Genomic DNA, 20,407 nt, shown 5'->3' with positions numbered 1-20,407 from the left:
CTTCCCTTCATTGTCCGTCTTTCCGCCGTCTTTTCATCCCTTACACTTTCTTGTCTGTTCCATAACTATTAAGCCACAGAATTTTTTTTTAAAACTTGGCACAAGTAATCACCATTATGACACAATGTAGGATTGCAATAATTGGGTTGCTACAGCCACATTTAAAGGTTAAGTGTTAAAAAGTCTATATTTGTGCCACTGAAAAAATTCTGAAATAGCTTGGCACAAGTGATCACCATTATAAGACAATGTGCAGAGCGCAATAATTGGGTTGCTACACACAAGGTCAAGATCACACTTAAAGGGCTCAAGTGTTAAATGCCCCGCTCTATAATTTACCCCATTTAAAATGTTTTTTAAGAAAATTGCAAAAATGATACCATTTGGATGTTGGTGCAAAAACCAAACCCAGTTGCTCCCCCCAAGGTCAAGGAAAAATTTTCCCTTAACTTTTTGTTTTTAATGGAAGTTTTTAAAATAATTTGGGAAAAAAAAATTACTTCATGAACTTGTGTTATAATTGATGGCAAAAATCAAGGTAAGGTTGAAAAAGTAAAGTATACTTCATGTTCATGGGGAAAGGGGGTTTTAGTTTCCCCTTTAGACTGCCTTGTAAAATTTATAATATAAAGTTTAAAGTTTTAAAGTTAAAGGGCAAAATGTATTTTTTTCTACCCAATTTTAAAATTCTTTTTTTTTTTGCAGGTGGGGTTTGAAAAATGAAAAAAGGAATTTTTTCGGGGAAATGCTTTTTTATTATATCAATATAAAACTTCTAAGAGGCACTATTGTATGGGAACTTATTAATATCTACAATACATGTAATTAGTCCCCTACCGGTTTACCGGAGGGGACTTTAGGTTTACCCTCCGTCCGTCTGTCAGTCCGTCTGTCCGTCCGTCTGTCTGTCAGTCCGTCCGTCCACAAAACTGGATCCCGCGATAACTTGAAAAGTACTGAAAATATTTTTATGAAACTTGGTATATGAATAGATGGCAGTATGGAGATTATGCATGTCTTTTTCTTTTCTTCCTATGTTGAAAATTCTGGTTGCTATGGCAACAAATAGGCTTAAAATATGGCAAATTTTACACATAAACTGGATCCAGTGATAACGCAAAAAGTACTGGAAATATTTTTATGAAACTTGATATATGGATAGATAGCAGTGTTGAGATTATACAAGTCTTTTTCTTTTCTTCTTATGTTGAAAATTCTGGTTGCTATGGCAACACATAGACTGAAAATATGGCAAATTTTACACATACACTGAATCCAGTGATAACTCAAAAAGTACTGGAAATATTTTTATGAAACTTGACATATGGGTAGATAGCAGTGTTGAGATTATGCATGTTTTATCTGTTCTTCCTATTTTGAAAAAATATCAGTTGCCTTGGCAACAAATAGGCTTAAAACATGGCAAATATAACAATTTTTGTGATTAGTCAAAAAGAGCTGAAAATTTTTATGAAATTGATCTTTAATTCAAGAGTTATCTTCTCTTTAAGAGTTTTGCTTTTAAAATGTTATATTTTGGTAACAGGGGTGTTTCAAATATTAACTTTAGAGTGTCCTTCAGTCTGTCTGTCTGTCTGTCTGTTCATAAAAACTGTTTCCTGTGATCACTTTTAAAGAACTTTTCCAACAAGTTTACTTAAAATAGAGAAAAATTGAAACATAAGTGAATGGCCAATGGCCCTTCAGAATGTTGATGGTGTTCTAACCGGTAGGGGACTTATGGATTGCTTGCAATACTATGATAATTGCTTGTTATTTCAGATCTGCAAAGGAAGTTGCTGGGATTCTTATGAAAGCTTTATTTTGTGCAGAATTGTCCGAGATATCTCTCCTAGGTGCCCTATGGTACTTCAATTGTAGTGGGGGAGTACTCAGAATAAGCTCAATAACAAATGGTGCTCAGGTAACGTCTTGTATTAACATTACCATAAACATCTCATACAAAAGAAAGGGTAATTAAAAGTTATTAAAGCAATATTCTTTGTCTTTACAATTGCTCCTAGTCTTAGTTTATACAAATTTATTTTAGTTTGATTATGTTGGAAGCTATAAGCTTATTGAAACACTCTCAAATCCGTTCCTGGAGTAAACCAGTACTAAGCAATGAGTGTAAAGTTTCTTGCTCATTGAAACAACGGCTTGCCACTGACGGGATTTGAACCCAAGCCCAAGGTGTTAACCAAATGGCCATGCAGCCACTACTAGTCTTAATGAAACAGGTACATAAATCTCCTGTTATGTTGTATTTCTGTTCATTATGAAAAGCCTTTGTCATCTGGGTATCAAGCTTAAAACTGTTTGTAAGTTTTGGAAGAGTTGAAATCGTTGGAACTGCTGTCTAGAATTATGTTTGATTAAATCAACATATCTTGGATATATGACAATAAATCTACACCTAAATTCACACTAATTAAACATGCTGCCTTTGGCATTAAGTTTTTGTATGCCAGTAGTAAACATTGATATCACTAAACACAACCTGTGGGGCATTTATCTAGTGTATCGAACACAAAACTCAGGCTCTTATTGGCTTAGGATGCATAATGGTTGACAAGCTTAAAATACCTGAGTGTAAGTTACCACACTACATATTCTGTATTTCTAGGATGCAATATATGTCACATGGATTTGAAAGAAAGTTGAATAGTGAGTTGTTATAAACAGACAGAAAGTTCTAGTTGTGTGTCATAAAATAAAGGTTACTTGAAGCATCAGACAAGGGATCATTATATTCAGGTGCAATATATTGAGTGTACTGAATTTTCTGAATATTCTGTTGAATCAAATTATATTTTGCGAGCCATTCAACTTGTTCAATAAATTCAGTATTTAAGCGATACAAATTTAATATTCTATTTATAACAAACTTTGAATAAGAACTGTTACAGTTAAAACACTCATTGACACTCTTATTGTGTAAAAGAAATATACCACAGTAGCAAAAGTAGAACTGGTTGTATCTCGGGGTTGGGGGGTTCAAGTATGGTCATTGTTGACAGGATGTCATTAAAACAGAGACGCAGGTTAGACTGTAATCTTGCAGACAAGTTTATGTTCACCCATTTGAATGATAAGTGACACTCTTTTATGTAACGGACATCAAGCATTAATGGAAATAAAATTGAGATCATTTGAGCTTCACCCTGGTCTTTTCAGAAGCAGACTAATTATTTAGCTACATGTAATTAAGTTAGGTTTAGTAACATTTATTTATGTTTAATTGTAGGAGAAAAAGGTTGAAGGAGGAACTCAGCAAATATCAGAAGGTCTTGCTAAATTGGTAGGGGATTATGTGAAGCTTAGTTCTCCAGCTGTTTATATAAAATATGATGATCATACAGTCATAGTTAAAGATTCTCATGGCAACGTTTATGAGGTAAATATACATATGTATATTTTACAAATAGCTTACTATGTCAGTCATAATCTGTCTGTTTTGGTATACTGCCACAGCTTGTTTTTGTGTTAGTTTGGATTACTGTGAATTCACTTAAGTTTGTGAGCATGAAATTTGGTGTTTTTGTCATACAGAACATTTTTGTGATTTCTTAAATTTATAGACTGTCTATTTTTCTAAAGGTGATGCAAAACAAGTCTAAAGACATGTATATTGCCATCTTTACTTGATTCATTTTTTGTACTTCAGTCTTGTATATATTATAGGCTAGGTATGTGATAAGTTCAGTGCCTCCACCACTTCTCAACCGGATAGAGTTTGATCCTCCGTTACCATGGGAACGATTACAACTAATGCAAAAAATGCCAATGGGATCAATAATTAAAACAGTGATGTATTATAAAACACAGTTTTGGAAAAAATTAGGTAAATGTGAATGTTGTTATTAATTGGCCTGAAAAATCAATTAAAATAGTACAGATTGTTCAGAAAAGATTATGAAATAAATAGAAGTGAGTTGCATTTATACTAATAATTTATTGAACATGTATATGTTGTTTAGATTGTCAATCAATGTGTATTGTTTGAATATATTAACTGGAGACTTATTCTTTTGGGTAGTGTTTTTTTAGTTTCCATAATTAGTTTGGATTTACCTATTGAAATGATAGTATAGTTCTAGTCCACTGGCCTATCGGATAAGTACTACAGAATTGAAATCTTGTAAATGCAAGTTTGAATCCTTGACAAACATTTTTCAAATTTGTTTCACAAAAAATATTTCTTGTTATTTTTAAATTCATACAATGACTGATTCACATGCACTAAAACACAGTGGTGAAGTTTCCAAAATATAATTAAAAAAAAAAATATGAGGAAAATATACTGTATAAGTGGTTAATTTTGCGACTTGGAAATATTTGCGATTTATGCAAATATTTGATTACGCAAAAATTATTTCTTTTTAGGCAAACTTATATATGTGTTAATAACACGATAGGTTATTCATATAACAAAAGAATGTTTCAAAATAAGACAGGGAAATGTATGATCAGGTATTTATCAAATAAACAATGTATATTTCAAACAAGTATATAAATATTAAAGGTATTACACAGCTGAATAGAAGGAATACAATAACGTCATATTCTTAACATGTACCTGTGTAATTACTGATATCACAAACACAGTATCAAATTCAAGAAATCATATTTTCGCAAATATTTCCGCACGCAAAAAGTTCACTTTTTGAAATTTGCAAATTTTTTGTGATGCATAAATATCCACTGATATAGTATATAAAAAATGTTTCATTATCATTTGAATCTGCAACCTTCAGGTGAACACTTTGTTACTAGAGGCATATTAGGCAAGTGTTAATCTGGGTGTTTAAAGCTATGAAAATACTGTTGTGCCATACTTTACAATGCATATGGCATATGGTTTACTTTGAGAGTCAGATTATTACCAGCAAAAGGTCCTTGAATATATAAATGTATCAGGCCAATATTGGCAAACACTAGAAAATATATTTAAGATGTGGACCAAACCTCCTGTTAGTATCATTAAAATACACTGTAAAGTTAGGCTCTCTCTAGACAGACTTGTTAAGAATTTTAAGGAGAGATTCCATTGTGTTTACCAACATTTTGTTTTGTTTAAAAAAAAAACATTTTTGTCTTTCAAATAAAAACAGAGGTATTTACTTTCTTATCTAAGGTTTTAGTGCAGTATTATTCACCAAACATTACTGATTGCATTGAAACTTTACATACCTCTTTTGGGACAATATTTTATGCTGTTGATGTAATTGTTATGGATGTCATTTGAACATCATTACCCTGTTATATATAAATATACAAAGTTCAGTTTTTGACGTATTTTGTTCAAACAGAAAGTGGTAGAAAGGTGGAATGTACTTCCTATTTAAAGATTTTGTTAAAAAATGAAAATAAAGAAAACAACTTTTTGTCTATGATTGAGTTGTAGCCCTTGCATTATTGAAACTATGATCTGATTGTAGATTTACATGGTTTCTAATTAGAAATACTATGTATAGTTAATTTTTGGGGCAATTTGTGGCAGAATATTGGGCTGTGAGTTTTGTCTCATATAGAGCTTTTGTTAAAGAAATTTAAAACTCAGTTAAAAAAAAGAAAAGGAAAAAAGAAAAGAAAACAGCCTTTGATTAAAAGTGTCTTATGGTTTGAGTGATTTAAATGGGGATAACCATTTTCATCAGACGGTTATTGCTGTTATTTATAAAAAAAACAAAAATAATGGTGGTCATCCAGCAATAATGGGGTTTATATTGGCTGATAGGGCTAGAGAAATGGCTGCTGCAACACCTCTTGTACGGTAAGAAACATGTATGGTGGCTGTAAATAACTACCCCATACTTTATTTTGGTATTGTTATAGTTTGTCGATGATATATATGGAAGAAAATGGCAGAATGGCAGAATATAAATTAAATCGAACTTTCTTGCTATTGCAAGACTGTAAACCTGTTACAAGCTTATCTAAACCTTAAGTTCATAGCATATATATCATGAGCCATGTATGGATGTCATAACATAGGAACTTGTTTCTTAGTTTTTCAAAGTCAATAAATGGATATTTTGAAAAATTCAGATGTTTTATGACAGTGCAATGTATCAGCTCTTACACTGACACATTTTTGTCCAAATGTGAAACAGTTCCCCATCAGGTGGGGACAATGTATGTATGCATGATTTAATTTTAGCCAGGTTTCACGGTATCATTTCTCAATCTCAGTAAACTACAGACAGTTGCACACTCCATTATTTGTATACGGAGATAAGAAAATATTGTATTTCCATTTGAAGAAACTGTAAATAAAAACGTTTTTCAACAAAGCCAGAAATTGGGTCATGAAGTTTAAAGCTGATGTATGTGAATATTTTATGTACTTGTATATTTGTTGACGACTCACAAAATAAATCATGCCATTCCGCAGTAAATCATGTGTCTTATTAAAAATCACATAAGACTTGCCTGCTTCACAGCCAAACAAGCACTCTTGTGCAATTTCTGGCATGTTGGTTGCTTTGATGATTCTGTTACATATCTTTTTCTTTTCATAGTACAATGTATATAATTGAAAGCTAAAAACTACATTTATCTTGATATAACATCATGAAAACACTGACAACTAATCTACTATTTTAGAAAAAAAAAGCACATTGTGTGGCGACCGTGCATTGATTATATTTGTAGTGCATTGATTGTGTTTGAATTACACTGCCACCCCCTTTATAACATCCCCTCAGTGTGATAACCCCCATCCCCCAAAAGTCAAATACAATCCACAACTTGTATTCAATAAAACCAGTATTTTGTTAATGCAGGATATTTCTGACACTATCTTGTTACAGTAGGCTAATCTACTTAATTTTTTTTATTTAATAGCAGGATAATGCATTTAAGATAGTTATCTTGTTGCTACGTAATTATGATGATAATTAATTTTCTTTCTCTCATTTATGGCCAAAGTTGATAACGTTGTTTACTTCAAACTACTTGCCTCTCAACACTGTAGGTTCTAGCTGTGCAAGCGTCTTTGGATCCTTCATGTGAAAAAGTTATCCAGCTAGCTTACGGAACGTGGGTGGCTCTACTTTGGAGCCCTTTGTGTCTGAAATTAGGCAATGAGGGGCACTCCAGGTCTTCCTCAACTAGTATAATTGGGGTCACTATATGACCTATACTGTGTTTAAGCGATGTAAGATCCAATAAAACAAAATTCTGCCTGATTTACATATGTTCACTATCATTCATAATTTGGATAATGGACTTCTAACCACAATATTGTTATTACAGGAAAGAAGCACTATGTGCTCACTATGCCTGGGTGTTTGGGACAGATGATTTCCTACGTCCTGTAGATTATAGAGAATATAATTGGATGGCAGATCAGTATTCTGGCGGATGTTACAGTTCAGTGATGCCCCCAAATGTCATAACAAAATATGGAAGGTATATTACAAGAAATTTATTTCTAAAGAATTATTCTATATTGTTATTGAAATATAGATGAATGTGATATGTTTGTTGTGGTGTTGCATACTTGATTTATTACAATTGCTTAATTAGGGCATACCTACAGATTTGTACTTAATGTCACTTTAGAAAAAAGTTCTTGTACTATTTGCCAGCCCCTATTTGTCTCTTTGGTCTACAATTGGCACATTTTGCATAGGTATTTCAACTCTTGATATAAAATTAGTAATTTATCCTGAGTGATTAAGTATGAATATTTTTATGATTAATAATAATAAATATTTTGTACTAGTACATTTTATTATCTGCTATATAAATAAATATATGTAATATCAGGTCATGTACATATATAATTCTTTTGCGGTTTGATGTAAAATAATATGTCTCATAATTATTATCAGTGTAATTATTATTTATTGTGTTACAGACCTTCTATCATAGCATAGACCAATTCACTTTAAGGTCACACTTCCAAAAGTAAAATTCTGAAATAAAGGCATGTTGTGTATAAACTATATTGATTTGAGAGATAATATTAAATGACATAATATGCAAGAAGTGATGTACAATGTGCCAATTATGTTTTTAAAATATTATGTACATGAATTAGATAAGAGCCAAGATGTGTTACATAAGAAGCAAGAAAGTAAATCAACTATTTTGTAATGGATGTAGCAGTTGATATATTTTTATCATTTCAGATGTTTGTGGGAGCCAGTTGGTCGTGTATATTTTGCTGGTACACAGACTGCCACTATGTGGCCAGGATATATGGATGGTGCTATACAAGCAGGAGAAAGGGCAGCTAACCAGGTGAGATGTCTAACCTGCTGGAAACAAAAAGGGATGAGCATTTACCACCAGTATAGGGCCAGGCCAACGAGCACATTTGTGAAGTTTAACCAGGCTCTATACTGCTGGTGGACTAACTTTAAATTTTCATCTTGATATTTCTGAAATTAATGAAGGACAGTTTCTAAAATGGAAGCTTAAGAAATACAGCAGATTATAGGTTACCTTGATTTTCCTCCCCCAAGTTATTAAATGGTGTGTTGATTATGTTGAAAATGCTTAAAAAGTTTTCTCCTTGAAAATTGTTTTTGTTTTCAATTTTATAGCAAAACTTTGATGTGACTCGCTATCTATTTCATTTTGCAGAGAGGCATGTTTGTATAAGGCCATTTGTCAAACTATTATGCACATAAAATACCTCAGCTATATTTAAGGTGGACACTGTGTAAAAGTTCATTTATAACGGGAAAAGATTACATTTTTTATGATCATATCTATTTTAGTAGGATTCATATCCGAAATTTTGTGGTGTCCTTAGCCAAGTGGTTAAGTTTGTTGACTTCAAACTACTTGCCTCTCACTGCTGTGGACTCGAATTTGGATTCTTGCATGTGAGGAAGCTGTCCAGCTAGCTTACAGAATGTTGATGGTTCTACTCCGGTGCCGGTTCATGCCCGAAATAATGCACAAAGGGGCACCTGAGGTCTTCCTCTACCAGTAAAGCTGGAAAATATCCATATGACCTTAACAGTGTTGGTGCGACCCAATAAAAAAAAAACTCTTAAGTTAAATCTACAGTGGATTGTAAAAGAAAAGTTTATCACATCATTGATTCTTTAACTTGTTGGCCTTAAATTGTTTTATTAGTCCCCTACCGGTTTACCGGAGGGGACTTTAGGTTTACCCTCCGTCCGTCTGTCCGTCCGTCTGTCTGTCCGTCTGTCTGTCTGTCAGTCCGTCCGTCCACAAAACTGGATCCCGCGATAACTTGAAAAGTACTGAAAATATTTTTATGAAACTTGATATATGGATAGATGGCAGTATGGAGATTATGCACGTCTTTTTCTTTTCTTCCTATGTTGAAAATTCTGGTTGCTATGGCAACAAATAGGCTGAAAATATGGCAAATTTTACACATAAACTGGATCCAGTGATAACGCTAAAGTACTGGAAATATTTTTAGGAAACTTAAAATATGGGTAGATGGTAGTCTGGAGATTATGCACATCTTTTTCTTTTCTTCCTATGTTGAAAATTCTGGTTGCTATGGCAACAAATAGACTGAGAATATGGCAATTTTTACACATAAACTGGATCCAGTGTTAACGCAAAAAGTAATAGAAGTATTTTTATGAAACTTGTAAAATGTGTAGATTGCAGTCTGGAGATTATGCACATCTTTTTTCTTTGAAAATTCTGGTTGCTATGGCAACACATAGACTGAAAATATGGCAAATTTTACACATAAACTGAATCCAGTGATAACTTAAAAAGTACTGGAAATATTTTTATGAAACTTGACATATGGGTAGATGGCAGTCTTGTGATTATGCATGTCTTATCTGTTCTTCTTATTTTGAAAAAATATTGGTTGCCTTGGCAACAAATAGGCTTAAAACATGGCAAATATAAACAATATTTGTGATGAGTCAAAAAGAGCTGAAAATTTTTATGAAATTGCATCTTTAATTCCAGAGTTATCTCCTCTTTAAGAATTTTGCTTTTTAAATTGTTATATTTTGGTAACGGATGTTTCAAATATTAAATTTAGAGTGTCCTTCAGTCTGTCTGTCTTTTTAACAAAACTGTTTCCTGTGATCACTTTTAAAGAAATTTTCCAACAAATTTACTATAAAAACATTAGTGAATGGCCAATGGCCCTTCAGAATGTTGATGGGGTTCCATCCGGTATGGGACTTATGGATTGCTTGCAATACTATGATAATTGCTTGTTAATAAAACGTTTAATGTGCTATTTTCAGATTCTCTACGCAGATGGTAAAATTTCATCATATGAAATAGATACAGTTGAACCTGAATCACAAGACTACCCAGCAAAACCAATTCCCTTCAGTTATATAGAACATTATCTTCCCAGCAACACGGCAGTTCTACGATTTGGTATAGCTATCACGTTAGGTTTTTTCGGATTTAGTGCATATGTGTTTTTCTTCAGCTGGAAAGGTGCATTATTTTGGAAGTGGTTCCAATGGAAGTATGATCTTGATGAAAAAGACATGTGGAAGTTGTCCAAATATTTTAAAATACCATCTCGATTTTACAGGCATGTTAAAAATTAGATTTGACATGTTTATTGGGATTATATGTTGCAATTTTTTTTGGTTTCATATATTACATCAAAATGTCAAACTTTTAATATTTAGAATGATTACTTTGAAACAACATGATTTATTATTTATGGAAAATTTTATATGTTTGTAAAAAAAAGAAATAAAAATCTACCTTATGTACTAATTATGTACATGTGTCTCACAATAATCTTCTGTTAAAACCAGAATAAATCTGAACCTTTAATGTGGTTCATTCAAGGCATAGTTTTGAAATATCTATTTGTTGATTTAGTTTATGAATGTTTTTTAACCTATACACATTACTTTATATACATCTATGTAGATTTTATACTTGTCGAGAGGTCTCCAATGTTTGCTTGATGAGAGGCCAAGTAAATTGAATTGCTTTTGCAACGAAATTTTTATTGGTTTTCTTTTAGTAAATATACACTTTCTGTTTCCTAATAAATTTATATCTTTGTTTTTTATTTGTTTGTTTTTTGTTGTTTGTTTTTTTTTTGTATTTGCACAAACTTGATTCTATGAATGAACATAGCTTATGTTTTGTGAAATGTTTATACAAATGTATGTATACCGATATAACATAAATTTTTATTTGATTTGATTGGAAAAACAGACAAGTTCACTGAACTGCATCCAGCTATTTCTATTTTCATTTCTAACTGCAACACAAACTTAAAGTCTTTTTAAAAAACAGTATTGCATTCAATACATGTATATAACATAATGTATTATCTATACTGGTCACTGCCTTTCATATTTGTCACATGTGATTAATAGAAACTTTCTTTCGTCAGTATGACTCCAACCAAAAATGATGAATTATTTTATGAGAAGGATCTATAGGTAGCTACAATGTATTTGAAGACACATTTTAACTCAATGTATGCTCGTGGCTGAAACAATTTTAGAGAGGGGCTAGCTTCTTAAGGTACAGTATAAAACTATACTCACAACAAAAAACCTTCATTCAATCAAACTTTGTTTTAAAATTTCCAGGAACGGATTCGAAAGTGTGTCTATAAGCTTATACAATGTAGCATACTACACAATCGAACTAAAATAAATTCTGATTCACCCAAACAATATATGTGTTGAAATGAAACTTATAAAATACTCTTGAAGTTAAATGAAACTCAGAACAACATATTTTTACAAAAATGTATATCACATTCAGTTAGCAATATTTTTTAAACATTTGTACGCTTCATTGATTTAAATTAACGATATTACTTTCTGGTCCTTATTGTTGCCATGGAATGGAATCTGAATTAGATATTCCATACTGTCACAGAACGGCTCATTTATCTTGTATAATATATATATTGTTGGAACAAAAATCAGCATATTCGCTGGAAAATTGCCTATTATACAGCCAATGTAATAAACTAAAACTATCACATTAGGCATGAAAGACAATATCTTTTAATCTATTTGGGTCACTTCATAATTTATTAAACGTAAAAAAGAAATGTTACATTCATAGTCATAATAAACAAATCCCATTTATTGCAGATTATGTACATGCATTAATGCTGGACTCATTAAGAACTCTCTTTTTTTAAGAAGAAACAAAATTAATGCAACTTTTTCACTATATGTACACGGTCACGTGATCAACAATTGCACAAATATACCTCTAATTAGTCACATTGTTTATATAACACCAGTACTAGTTAGGCCAGGAGACATACTCGAATATGTTTCGAATCTTACGAAGATACTGTTGAAAACTAAATACTAGTAGGTCTTCATATGACATCATTTGACTTGTAAACTGACATATGGTAAGATTAATCTTTATGATGTTCTCTCCCATACAAACAACTGCCCTTCTTCTATCCAGTTAATGGAGACTAGGATGTTGTTTTTGATCTTCTGGATGACGTCATCGAAATATATGACGCTATTTGAAACACACAAGTAGTTATGCTTCTATTAACCACATTCCTGTTTTCCCTCGTAAAAACACGTGCCACGAGGGCACAGTTGTATCACCATATCACCGGGTAGACATCTCACAAACTTTGTACATGGTGTATACGGATGTGGAATGCTCATTTCTTTTCCCTCATTCTGACAATAATTTACTGAAATATATTCAAAATATTTTCATTTATTCATGTTTTTGCACAAAACAAAAGTTTAACAAAAAGGAATCTAAACCATGTATACATATACATGTAGTTTTAATATGAACATATGTATGTACCTAATATCAATTAGCAATAGCAGTTAAAACAAAACAACCTGCTGAAAACAATATAGTGTATAAAATCCTAAATTTTCAGAGAAGTAAGTTATACATGTATGTCGGAACTTTTTTTTGGTTAAAAATTATTTGCAGTAAAACAACTTGACTTGAAACAAACAACAATAATTTTTTGTTTTTTGTTTTTATAAGTTATAGAATAATAATGATAATTTTACAGGCTGTTACAATCTTATGGATTTACAGCTGAAGTCAATATAGATGGGTTGGTTCCTCTTACTGCAATAAGGAAATTTACCTATCATATTTAATACAATCAAAATATTTACATATCCATACATAATATACACTTACATGGTATATACCAATACATACAGAATGCACATTAATATGATATATAACCATACATACAGAATGCACACTAATATGATATATAACCATACATAACGAATGCACACTTACATGGTATATAACCATACATACAGAATGCACACTTATATGATATATAACTATCCACACAGAATGCACACTCATATGGTGTATAACCATACTTTACTGAATGTACACTTACATAATATATAACCATAAACACAGTATGCTCACTTATATTGTATATAACAATAGAAACAGAATGTACACTTAAATGGTATATAACCATACACAGAATGTACACTTACATAATATATAACCTCAAACACAATATGTACACTTACATGGTATAACTAAAATCTTATCTTGGCCAGGCTGGACTTGTGTGAGATATTTTTCCATTGATTTGTCAACATAATATCTCTTAGTTTCGATATTAGGTTTCACTATAACGGTCGTATCATTCAAGTGTATTCGAGGAAAGACCACTATTGAATGCTGAAATATAGTTTTAAGATTACAGCAATTAGTATTTAATTAATTTATGAAACAGTTTAATATGCAAATTAGGTTACCAGTATATTCACTGAATAAGACACTAAGAAAAACAACATAATGTTATCTAGTCTGCATTTCTTACCATGCACAAGTTATCGCATAGAGTCATCAGTATATATTTTCAATTTTAAAGTTATATTACAGATTTTTATGTATCATTCCTTGGAATATTTATATATCAGTAAAAGTTTGAAACAACTGTATAAAATACGAGTATATATATCTCTAAAAGTAACACGTATATTGCATAATTATGTAATGAATGTTAAACATAATATTTTAAAAATCACACTTTGTATTACAATATATGCGGAGGCTGATGCTTTCGTCAAGCATATCATCATCATCATCATCAACAACAACATCAACATCATCATCATCATCATCATCATCATCATGCAACCGTGGACCTGACTAAATCGCTATACGTTGTCATAAGAACTTATTATTTATGTTATGATACCATTGTATTCTATACCTTAAGTGTAGTTTGACAAAATTTGTGATCCACGTGTAGTTCATAATCTCTATATTCACCGTAATCTGCCAGATTATAACTGTAAAAAAAGAATAATATATATGTAAATATGATAAAAAAGATTATAATAAAGCTAATACATGGACAGACTTCTTCGTGGCTTTATAATACACATTTTCTTACAAGTTTATTCCTGGCAATAACGTATTTTTCTTAGCATTTTGTAACATTGATCTAAATACTTATAGTGTCAGATCGATTACAACTTCAACCAATGCTTGGACGAAAAATAGCTATTCACACATGCATTTAAAGCTTGTCCATTTGATCTGAAGTGATTTCTTTTCCGTCTTCACTTCTTCAGGATTATTGATTAGCATTTTTGGATCACATGTTGATATAATATAATTATTTAGATGAGTCTAAAGCAAGCAATAGCATGGTAGTCGTTCTTAATGTAAAATTATTTGTCATCTTTATCTCCCCTTTCACTTAGAAAACTCTCTGGCAAATAGGTGATCAATAAAACAATAACCCTCTGGCAGCGAAAGGGTTAATCTCAAATCAGAACAAAAAGCCAAATTTATGTTTTCAATACCTTTTATTACTGGCATCTAAGGCGATCCATGACATATTTGCCCAGGGTATGGGGTAACCACCTTGCCATGATGCTGTTATACGGAAGGCCCTGTCTTCTATTACGGATGGCCCAAGTGTCAACGTAATCTTCTTGCTTGGTTTCCCTGAATGAACAGTCAATAAGGATGTCATAGATTTATACAGTTGTATTTTCAATATATATGTCTTATTTTTTAAGTGAAGCGGTGGCCCAGTGATTAAGGTGTCTGTATGTCTGTCAACCCAGGGATCATTGGTTTGAGCCCTTCTCGGGTCACAATCAAATGGAACAAGTAATGGTTAGGTCGAGCGGTCTCGAAAGTGATTGATATAAGTTGCAAAGATACATTTGTTTAAAATTTTAAAAGATTATGTCGTTCACAAACAGGCCAATAAAGATCTTACTGACTGACAATGAAATATGATGTTAATAGATTTAATTGAACTTTGATGTGCCGTGTGGCAGCTATAAAATGTTTACTTCAATGTTGTCATATTTTTCTGGTTCATCGGGATCATTTTATGCAGCACATTGAGTGTTGAAAATTGGGAACCGCTTAAGCCTCACTATCCCTCTTATAGAAACTCAACCAAACCGAGCCTGCACTTTCCATGTAATTTTGTTGTTATTTATAAGTGCTTCCGAGGGATCACCATTTTCAAAAAAATTTATCAGAGAGAAAACATAAATCATGAAAAATACCAAGCCACGTAAATTCAAGTGTACACAGAGTACACCTAATTAGAAAATAACTCACCCACTACGATAAGGCGACTTCTTGCTGCTCTATCTTCTATCGATGACTTCAGACTACAAATATAATCATTTGCATCTCGACATTGGACGTCATTTATTATCAAAGTTAACGTCATGTTACTTCCTGTACCATCCGTGCTGTTGATTATGTCAAACATGACGTCATGCCTGTTTTTCTTCGCTCGTGACCATTTTATGACGCCGGAAGGAAATAACGTGACTTCTAATGGTCTCCAGGCTTGATTAACTTTTACAGAAAGTGATTTCCATTTGACTGCGTGTCTAACATTGCACAACAGTATTGCCTTGTCGAAAGTATATGATGTTACATCAGACATTTCAACTGTATCTACAAAGATTGATCAAACAAAATGCAATTTTATGCTTTTTATAAGGATAAAGCTAAAACCGACATTCTGGCTTTCAGATAAAGCTAATATTTTGCAGACAATAAATTTGTCAGATATAAATTGTAGTCCAATAAAAACTGTATAGATGAACAATGCAATAAAACATTGTGAAAGGGTGCAATTAACTTATAAAAAGGCAATTTCCTGTTCCCAATACAATTATAGTAAGCTGAAAAAACAACGACATGAAAGCTGACTGTTACGTAAGCGTATGTACAATAATAACTTATTCGTGCATACGCAACAAAAACACTGCAAAGTAACGAAAAGCAAAATCCAAAGCACCAAAGACAGTTTTATATAAAAAAGAGACATAATTCATTTTAAGTGTGTGTTCACAGATAGAGAAAAAACAACAACAAAATTGTATGTTGCTTATTTTAATTCCTAGCAAAAAAGTGAAAGTTGTAAATCATTTAAACGCATGTTTTAATTATATAAAAACTGGACTTAAATACACAAAGAGATTTAAAATTTCACTTATAAGATTTTGCAAAAAATACAATTCCCATATAAATTTCAGAGAAAGCTTTTTATGACAAGTCTTTTTTATATATGGACATATAATTTAGAGAATAATGCAGAATGACACATGCCTACTAAAATTAAGTTTTATCTTCAACTTAAAAAAAAACAATGCAAGCTATTGTTTACGTTAACTCAAATGAGAGAACTCATCCGAAAATTGTATGACAGCGGACTGACTATAGCTTACTATAACATCACGCTGCTACGTAGTCATAATACAGACGCTAACGTTTTAAATCAGTGACGATAACGAGAACGTTACTCCAACAGTTGATAGCATTGTAAAATACTTAATTGATGTTTAAGAAATATCATAGAATGATAAAAAGAAAATTTATAATGCTACAGAAGCATATATCTGCAGAAGCATAAAAAGGAATGGTATATATGATGTCTCTTTACAATAACATCTGTGCCCCCACCATAGCACCGTCTCATGCAGGATTCACCGTTTAAATATGAAAAAGATCTAAAATCATCCACAGATGTGCATCATCGAATCTTCAACTGACACTTTTGCGATGTATATATATTGCAAAAAAAGTCAAATATGATTTATGATTAGGTATCAGGGTTGCGTTTCATGGAGAGTCCTAAGTCTAAAATAAGTCTTAAGACCAAAACTGAGACAGTTTTGTGTTTCAAAAAAATGTCATAACATATGACTTCTATGTTAATACTTGTTGGATTTCTGCAGATAAGCATGAACGTATTGTGGGTTGAAGCATGTGCCATTGTATTTCTTAGAAGAGTGTAATTAATTAAAGTCCAAGTATTTGATTTAAGATAAAAATATTTATTGAAGTCCTAAAATTTATCTTAAGCCCTAGGATTTAGGATATATTTGGGACTTTCTATGAAACACCGTCCTGTATCCTATACATGTACCTGTAATATAAATCATAGTGCTATACATCATACATATTCTAAAATGCACATGCTACACAATAATATAATAATGCATATAAATGTAGTAAGCGCCACATGAACCATGCACTTTATTACATACATGTATTTAGATATGTGAACAAAACGCCTTAACAATATTTTTAAAAAAGATAGCGAATTTCCTTTGGTCTCAATTGATACTTATTGCAAAAATAATGAACATGGATACAACCTTGATATAATGCATCGTCATTGGAGTTAACGTATCTACATGTAAATTCAAATGAACAATTTCTTATATTTTTAACATACAAGTTATTCAATTGGCCGAGAAGTTATATTGTTTGTACGAATTGTAAGTGACTGCCGTGCGATGCTAAAGCCGACATGTTACCCACTTAGCGCTAAATATAAAAATAACTGTCGTGTGAAAAAAATGTGAATAAAGGAGATTATACATGCACATCAGACTATATATTTTCGGTTATTGATTATATAACTACTCCCAATAAGTAAAGATATATCAATAGTATATGTGTTATATTAAAGCAGGATCCTCTAGTCCATATATTTCTATCTATACAAAACTTACTATAGTTTTCTGGCAGTGTTGTTATCTCTGGTAGCGTAGTTGTCGTTTCTAGCAAAGTTGTGGTAGTTTCTAACAAATGTGTAGTAGTTTCTGGAAATGTCTTGGTTGTTTCTGGAAATGTCGTGGTTGTTTCTGGCAATGTCTTTGTTGTTTCTGGAAATGTCGTGGTTGTTTTTGTAAATGTCTTGGTTGTTTCTGGGAATGTCGTGGTTGTTTCTGGAAATGTCGTGGTTGTTTCTGGAAATGTATTGGTTGTTTCTGGATATGTCGTGGTTGTTTCTGGATATGCCGTAGTTGTTTCAGGAAATGTCGTGGTTGTTTCTGGAAATGTCGTGGTTGTTTCTGGCAATGTATTGGTTGTTTCTGGCAATGTCTTGGTTGTCTCTGGATATGTCGTGGTTGTTTCTGGAAATGTGTTGGTTGTTTCTGGATATGTCGTGGTTGTTTCTGGATATGTCGTGGTTGTTTCAGGAAATGTCGTGGTTGTTTCTGGATATGTTGTGGTTGTTTCAGGAACTGTTCTGGTTGTTACTGGAAATATTGTAGTAGTTTCTGAAAACGTCGTGTCTGTTTTTGGAAATGCTGTTGGATTTTCTGTAAATGGTACGACAGTTTCTGGAAATGATGTGGTTGTTTCTGGAATTGTCGTGGTTGTTTCCATTATTGTCGTGGTTGTTTCTGGAAATGCTGTTGGTTTATCTGGAAATGTTTCGGTAGTTTCTGGAAATGCTGTGATTATTTCTGTAAATGTGTTGGTATTTTCTGGAAATTCTTTTGTTGTTTTTGAAAGATTTGCTGTCCATCCAGTCTTATAAACCGACAAAACTGTTGTTGCTTTCGGCAACGTCGTTGTTGATGCTTGAAATGGATTCGAACGCAGTTTTGCTAAACCTGTGGGTTTTTCAGATGACTTTTGTGTTATTTGAGACACAGATGTATATTCATCTGGCAATGGTGTTGTCGTTATATTTTGCAATGATGTTGTCGTTGCGTTCCATAATTTTGATGTTGTTTCTGATTTAAGATTTGTTGTGTTTGGTAATGTTTTGGTTGTATACAAAAAAGAATAATCTATTTCAGACACCATTGATGATGTTTCATTTAATGATTTGGTTGTGTTAGAATATAAAGTTGCTGTTTCGTCTACCGTTTCCAAAGTTGTTAACAATGATGTATTCGGCGATGAAGAATGTTCATTTAAAGTTGAAGTTGATTTCGGATACACTGCTGTTGTTTCCGGATAAGTTTTCAATTTTCTCGTTTCGATTGTACCGTCTGATGAAGTCGTTCCTGATATTTCTGCGGTTGTAATGTACAGTGAGGTTGTATCTGTTGTATCTAATGTCGAGTCTGGACGCAATTTGCTTTCTGGTATTTTTGTCATATTCATAAATGTTGTTAAATTTTGCACTTTTGACGATGTAGTGGGGTCAAGCATGTCTACAACATCTGGCTCTGTTGCTTTTTGTAATACAGGTAAAAGCGGTGAAGTTTGTGTTAATAATATTTTCACAAGTTCTGATGTTATATGTGGCGATGATATTTCTGTTACAAGCGTGCTGGGCACCGTTGAAAATATTGTTTTTACTACTTTATCTTTGCCAGTATGTGCTTTATAAACTGATGTAGTTACCCGTGGCACGTATAAAGTTTTAGCTTTTGAATTCGGATTTCTTGATATAGAATATTTCGCTGTTCTTATATTTCCTGTTGTTACAGACGTGGGTGTTTCTGTTTCAGTAATTTGGTTTGAAACAAAACTAGAATGTTCATCGACTGTTGTAAATTTACCATCTAAATCCAAGACATCTGTCGTAGGTAGGATATCAGAACTCACTGTAAGAGATGTTTGTTATTCTATTCTATGTAAACATTTCTCAGATGATCGTTTAAAGAAAAGAACATGTGGCATTTAAAAACATGTATAGCTAGGTTGAATGTTGATATTGGAAATCGTTGAGCAACACTCATTTCTGCTTGTTATTCAATAGAGTCATATCTTATATAATTTTATGACAAAGGAACACTTATGACAAAATGGCTGATTCAAATTTTTGATAAATATTATTAATAAGAATAATCAAATCAAACAGTTTTTGCAAATGTACTTTTGCAGTCACAATTTTGATTTTTTTTTTCCGGATAATTACCATTACATGTAATATATTTACACGCTCGGACCAATTTAGTAAAGCGTTATTCTAAAAGTGATTTTACATTCATAAGTCTAAGCATTTATGCCTCCTTTTCATTCCATTAAAAAATACTATCATTACGTAGGTACGTCAATCAATAAGAACAAATCAGCATATCAGATGTCAAATGATTAAGTGTCAATAGTTATACAAAATGTACACTAAATAGCAGAGTATATTGACATGTCAGGTCAAAATTTAATTAATAAAAAACTAATCTAGTAACGGCCCGAGACACGGGTATAGAATCGGTTACTA

At 32.2% G+C, this 20,407-nt stretch overlaps 3 protein-coding genes across 3 annotated transcripts; 2 read left to right on the top strand and 1 right to left on the bottom strand.

Moving 5' to 3' along the window:
• Nucleotides 1-1,782: 1,782 nt before the first annotated feature.
• LOC132752711 (amine oxidase [flavin-containing] A-like) lies at nucleotides 1,783-4,383 on the top strand (the record flags this gene model as incomplete). The annotated part of the gene is given in 3 exon segments (XM_060743112.1): nucleotides 1,783-1,924; nucleotides 3,248-3,397; nucleotides 3,685-4,383. Coding segments are annotated over 3 exon segments (475 nt in total), but the record flags the coding sequence as incomplete, so codon positions are not given.
• A 1,313-nt stretch (nucleotides 4,384-5,696) lies between these two features.
• LOC132752621 (amine oxidase [flavin-containing] B-like) lies at nucleotides 5,697-11,007 on the top strand. Its single transcript, XM_060743003.1, has 4 exons — nucleotides 5,697-5,776; nucleotides 7,261-7,416; nucleotides 8,142-8,253; nucleotides 10,215-11,007. The coding sequence occupies exons 1-4, from the start codon at nucleotides 5,718-5,720 to the stop codon at nucleotides 10,530-10,532; spliced, it is 645 nt and encodes a 214-aa protein (XP_060598986.1). The 5' UTR covers nucleotides 5,697-5,717; the 3' UTR covers nucleotides 10,533-11,007.
• A 538-nt stretch (nucleotides 11,008-11,545) lies between these two features.
• Nucleotides 11,546-19,925, bottom strand: LOC132754245 (mucin-2-like). Its single transcript, XM_060744891.1, has 6 exons — nucleotides 17,955-19,925; nucleotides 15,538-15,885; nucleotides 14,760-14,904; nucleotides 14,162-14,240; nucleotides 13,470-13,623; nucleotides 11,546-12,634 (listed from the first exon to the last, which is right to left on the bottom strand). The coding sequence occupies exons 1-6, from the start codon at nucleotides 19,390-19,392 to the stop codon at nucleotides 12,483-12,485; spliced, it is 2,316 nt and encodes a 771-aa protein (XP_060600874.1). The 5' UTR covers nucleotides 19,393-19,925; the 3' UTR covers nucleotides 11,546-12,482.
• Between the last annotated feature and the right edge of the window lie 482 nt (nucleotides 19,926-20,407).

The sequence above is a fragment of the Ruditapes philippinarum genome, unplaced genomic scaffold (genome assembly GCF_026571515.1).
Source record: "Ruditapes philippinarum isolate M1 unplaced genomic scaffold, ASM2657151v2 ctg3014_1_1_1_1, whole genome shotgun sequence".
Taxonomy (NCBI): Eukaryota; Metazoa; Mollusca; class Bivalvia; order Venerida; family Veneridae; genus Ruditapes; species Ruditapes philippinarum.
Note: the sequence above shows the minus strand (reverse complement) of the source record. Positions and strands in the feature narration are given on the sequence as shown.

Coding starts and splice junctions, on each gene's coding strand:
- LOC132752621 (XM_060743003.1), top strand. CDS start 5,718: ATGGGGTTTATATTGGCTGATAGGGCTAGAGAAATGGCTGCTGCAACA. Junction 5,777..7,260: donor GCTGCAACACCTCTTGTACG/GTAAGAAACATG, acceptor TTGTTATTACAG/GAAAGAAGCACTATGTGCTC. Junction 8,254..10,214: donor GAGAAAGGGCAGCTAACCAG/GTGAGATGTCTA, acceptor TGCTATTTTCAG/ATTCTCTACGCAGATGGTAA.
- LOC132754245 (XM_060744891.1), bottom strand. CDS start 19,392: ATGCTTGACCCCACTACATCGTCAAAAGTGCAAAATTTAACAACATTT. Junction 14,905..15,537: donor AAGTCGCCTTATCGTAGTGG/GTGAGTTATTTT, acceptor CTGTTCATTCAG/GGAAACCAAGCAAGAAGATT. Junction 12,635..13,469: donor TAAGATTTTAGTTATACCAT/GTAAGTGTACAT, acceptor AATATATTTCAG/TAAATTATTGTCAGAATGAG.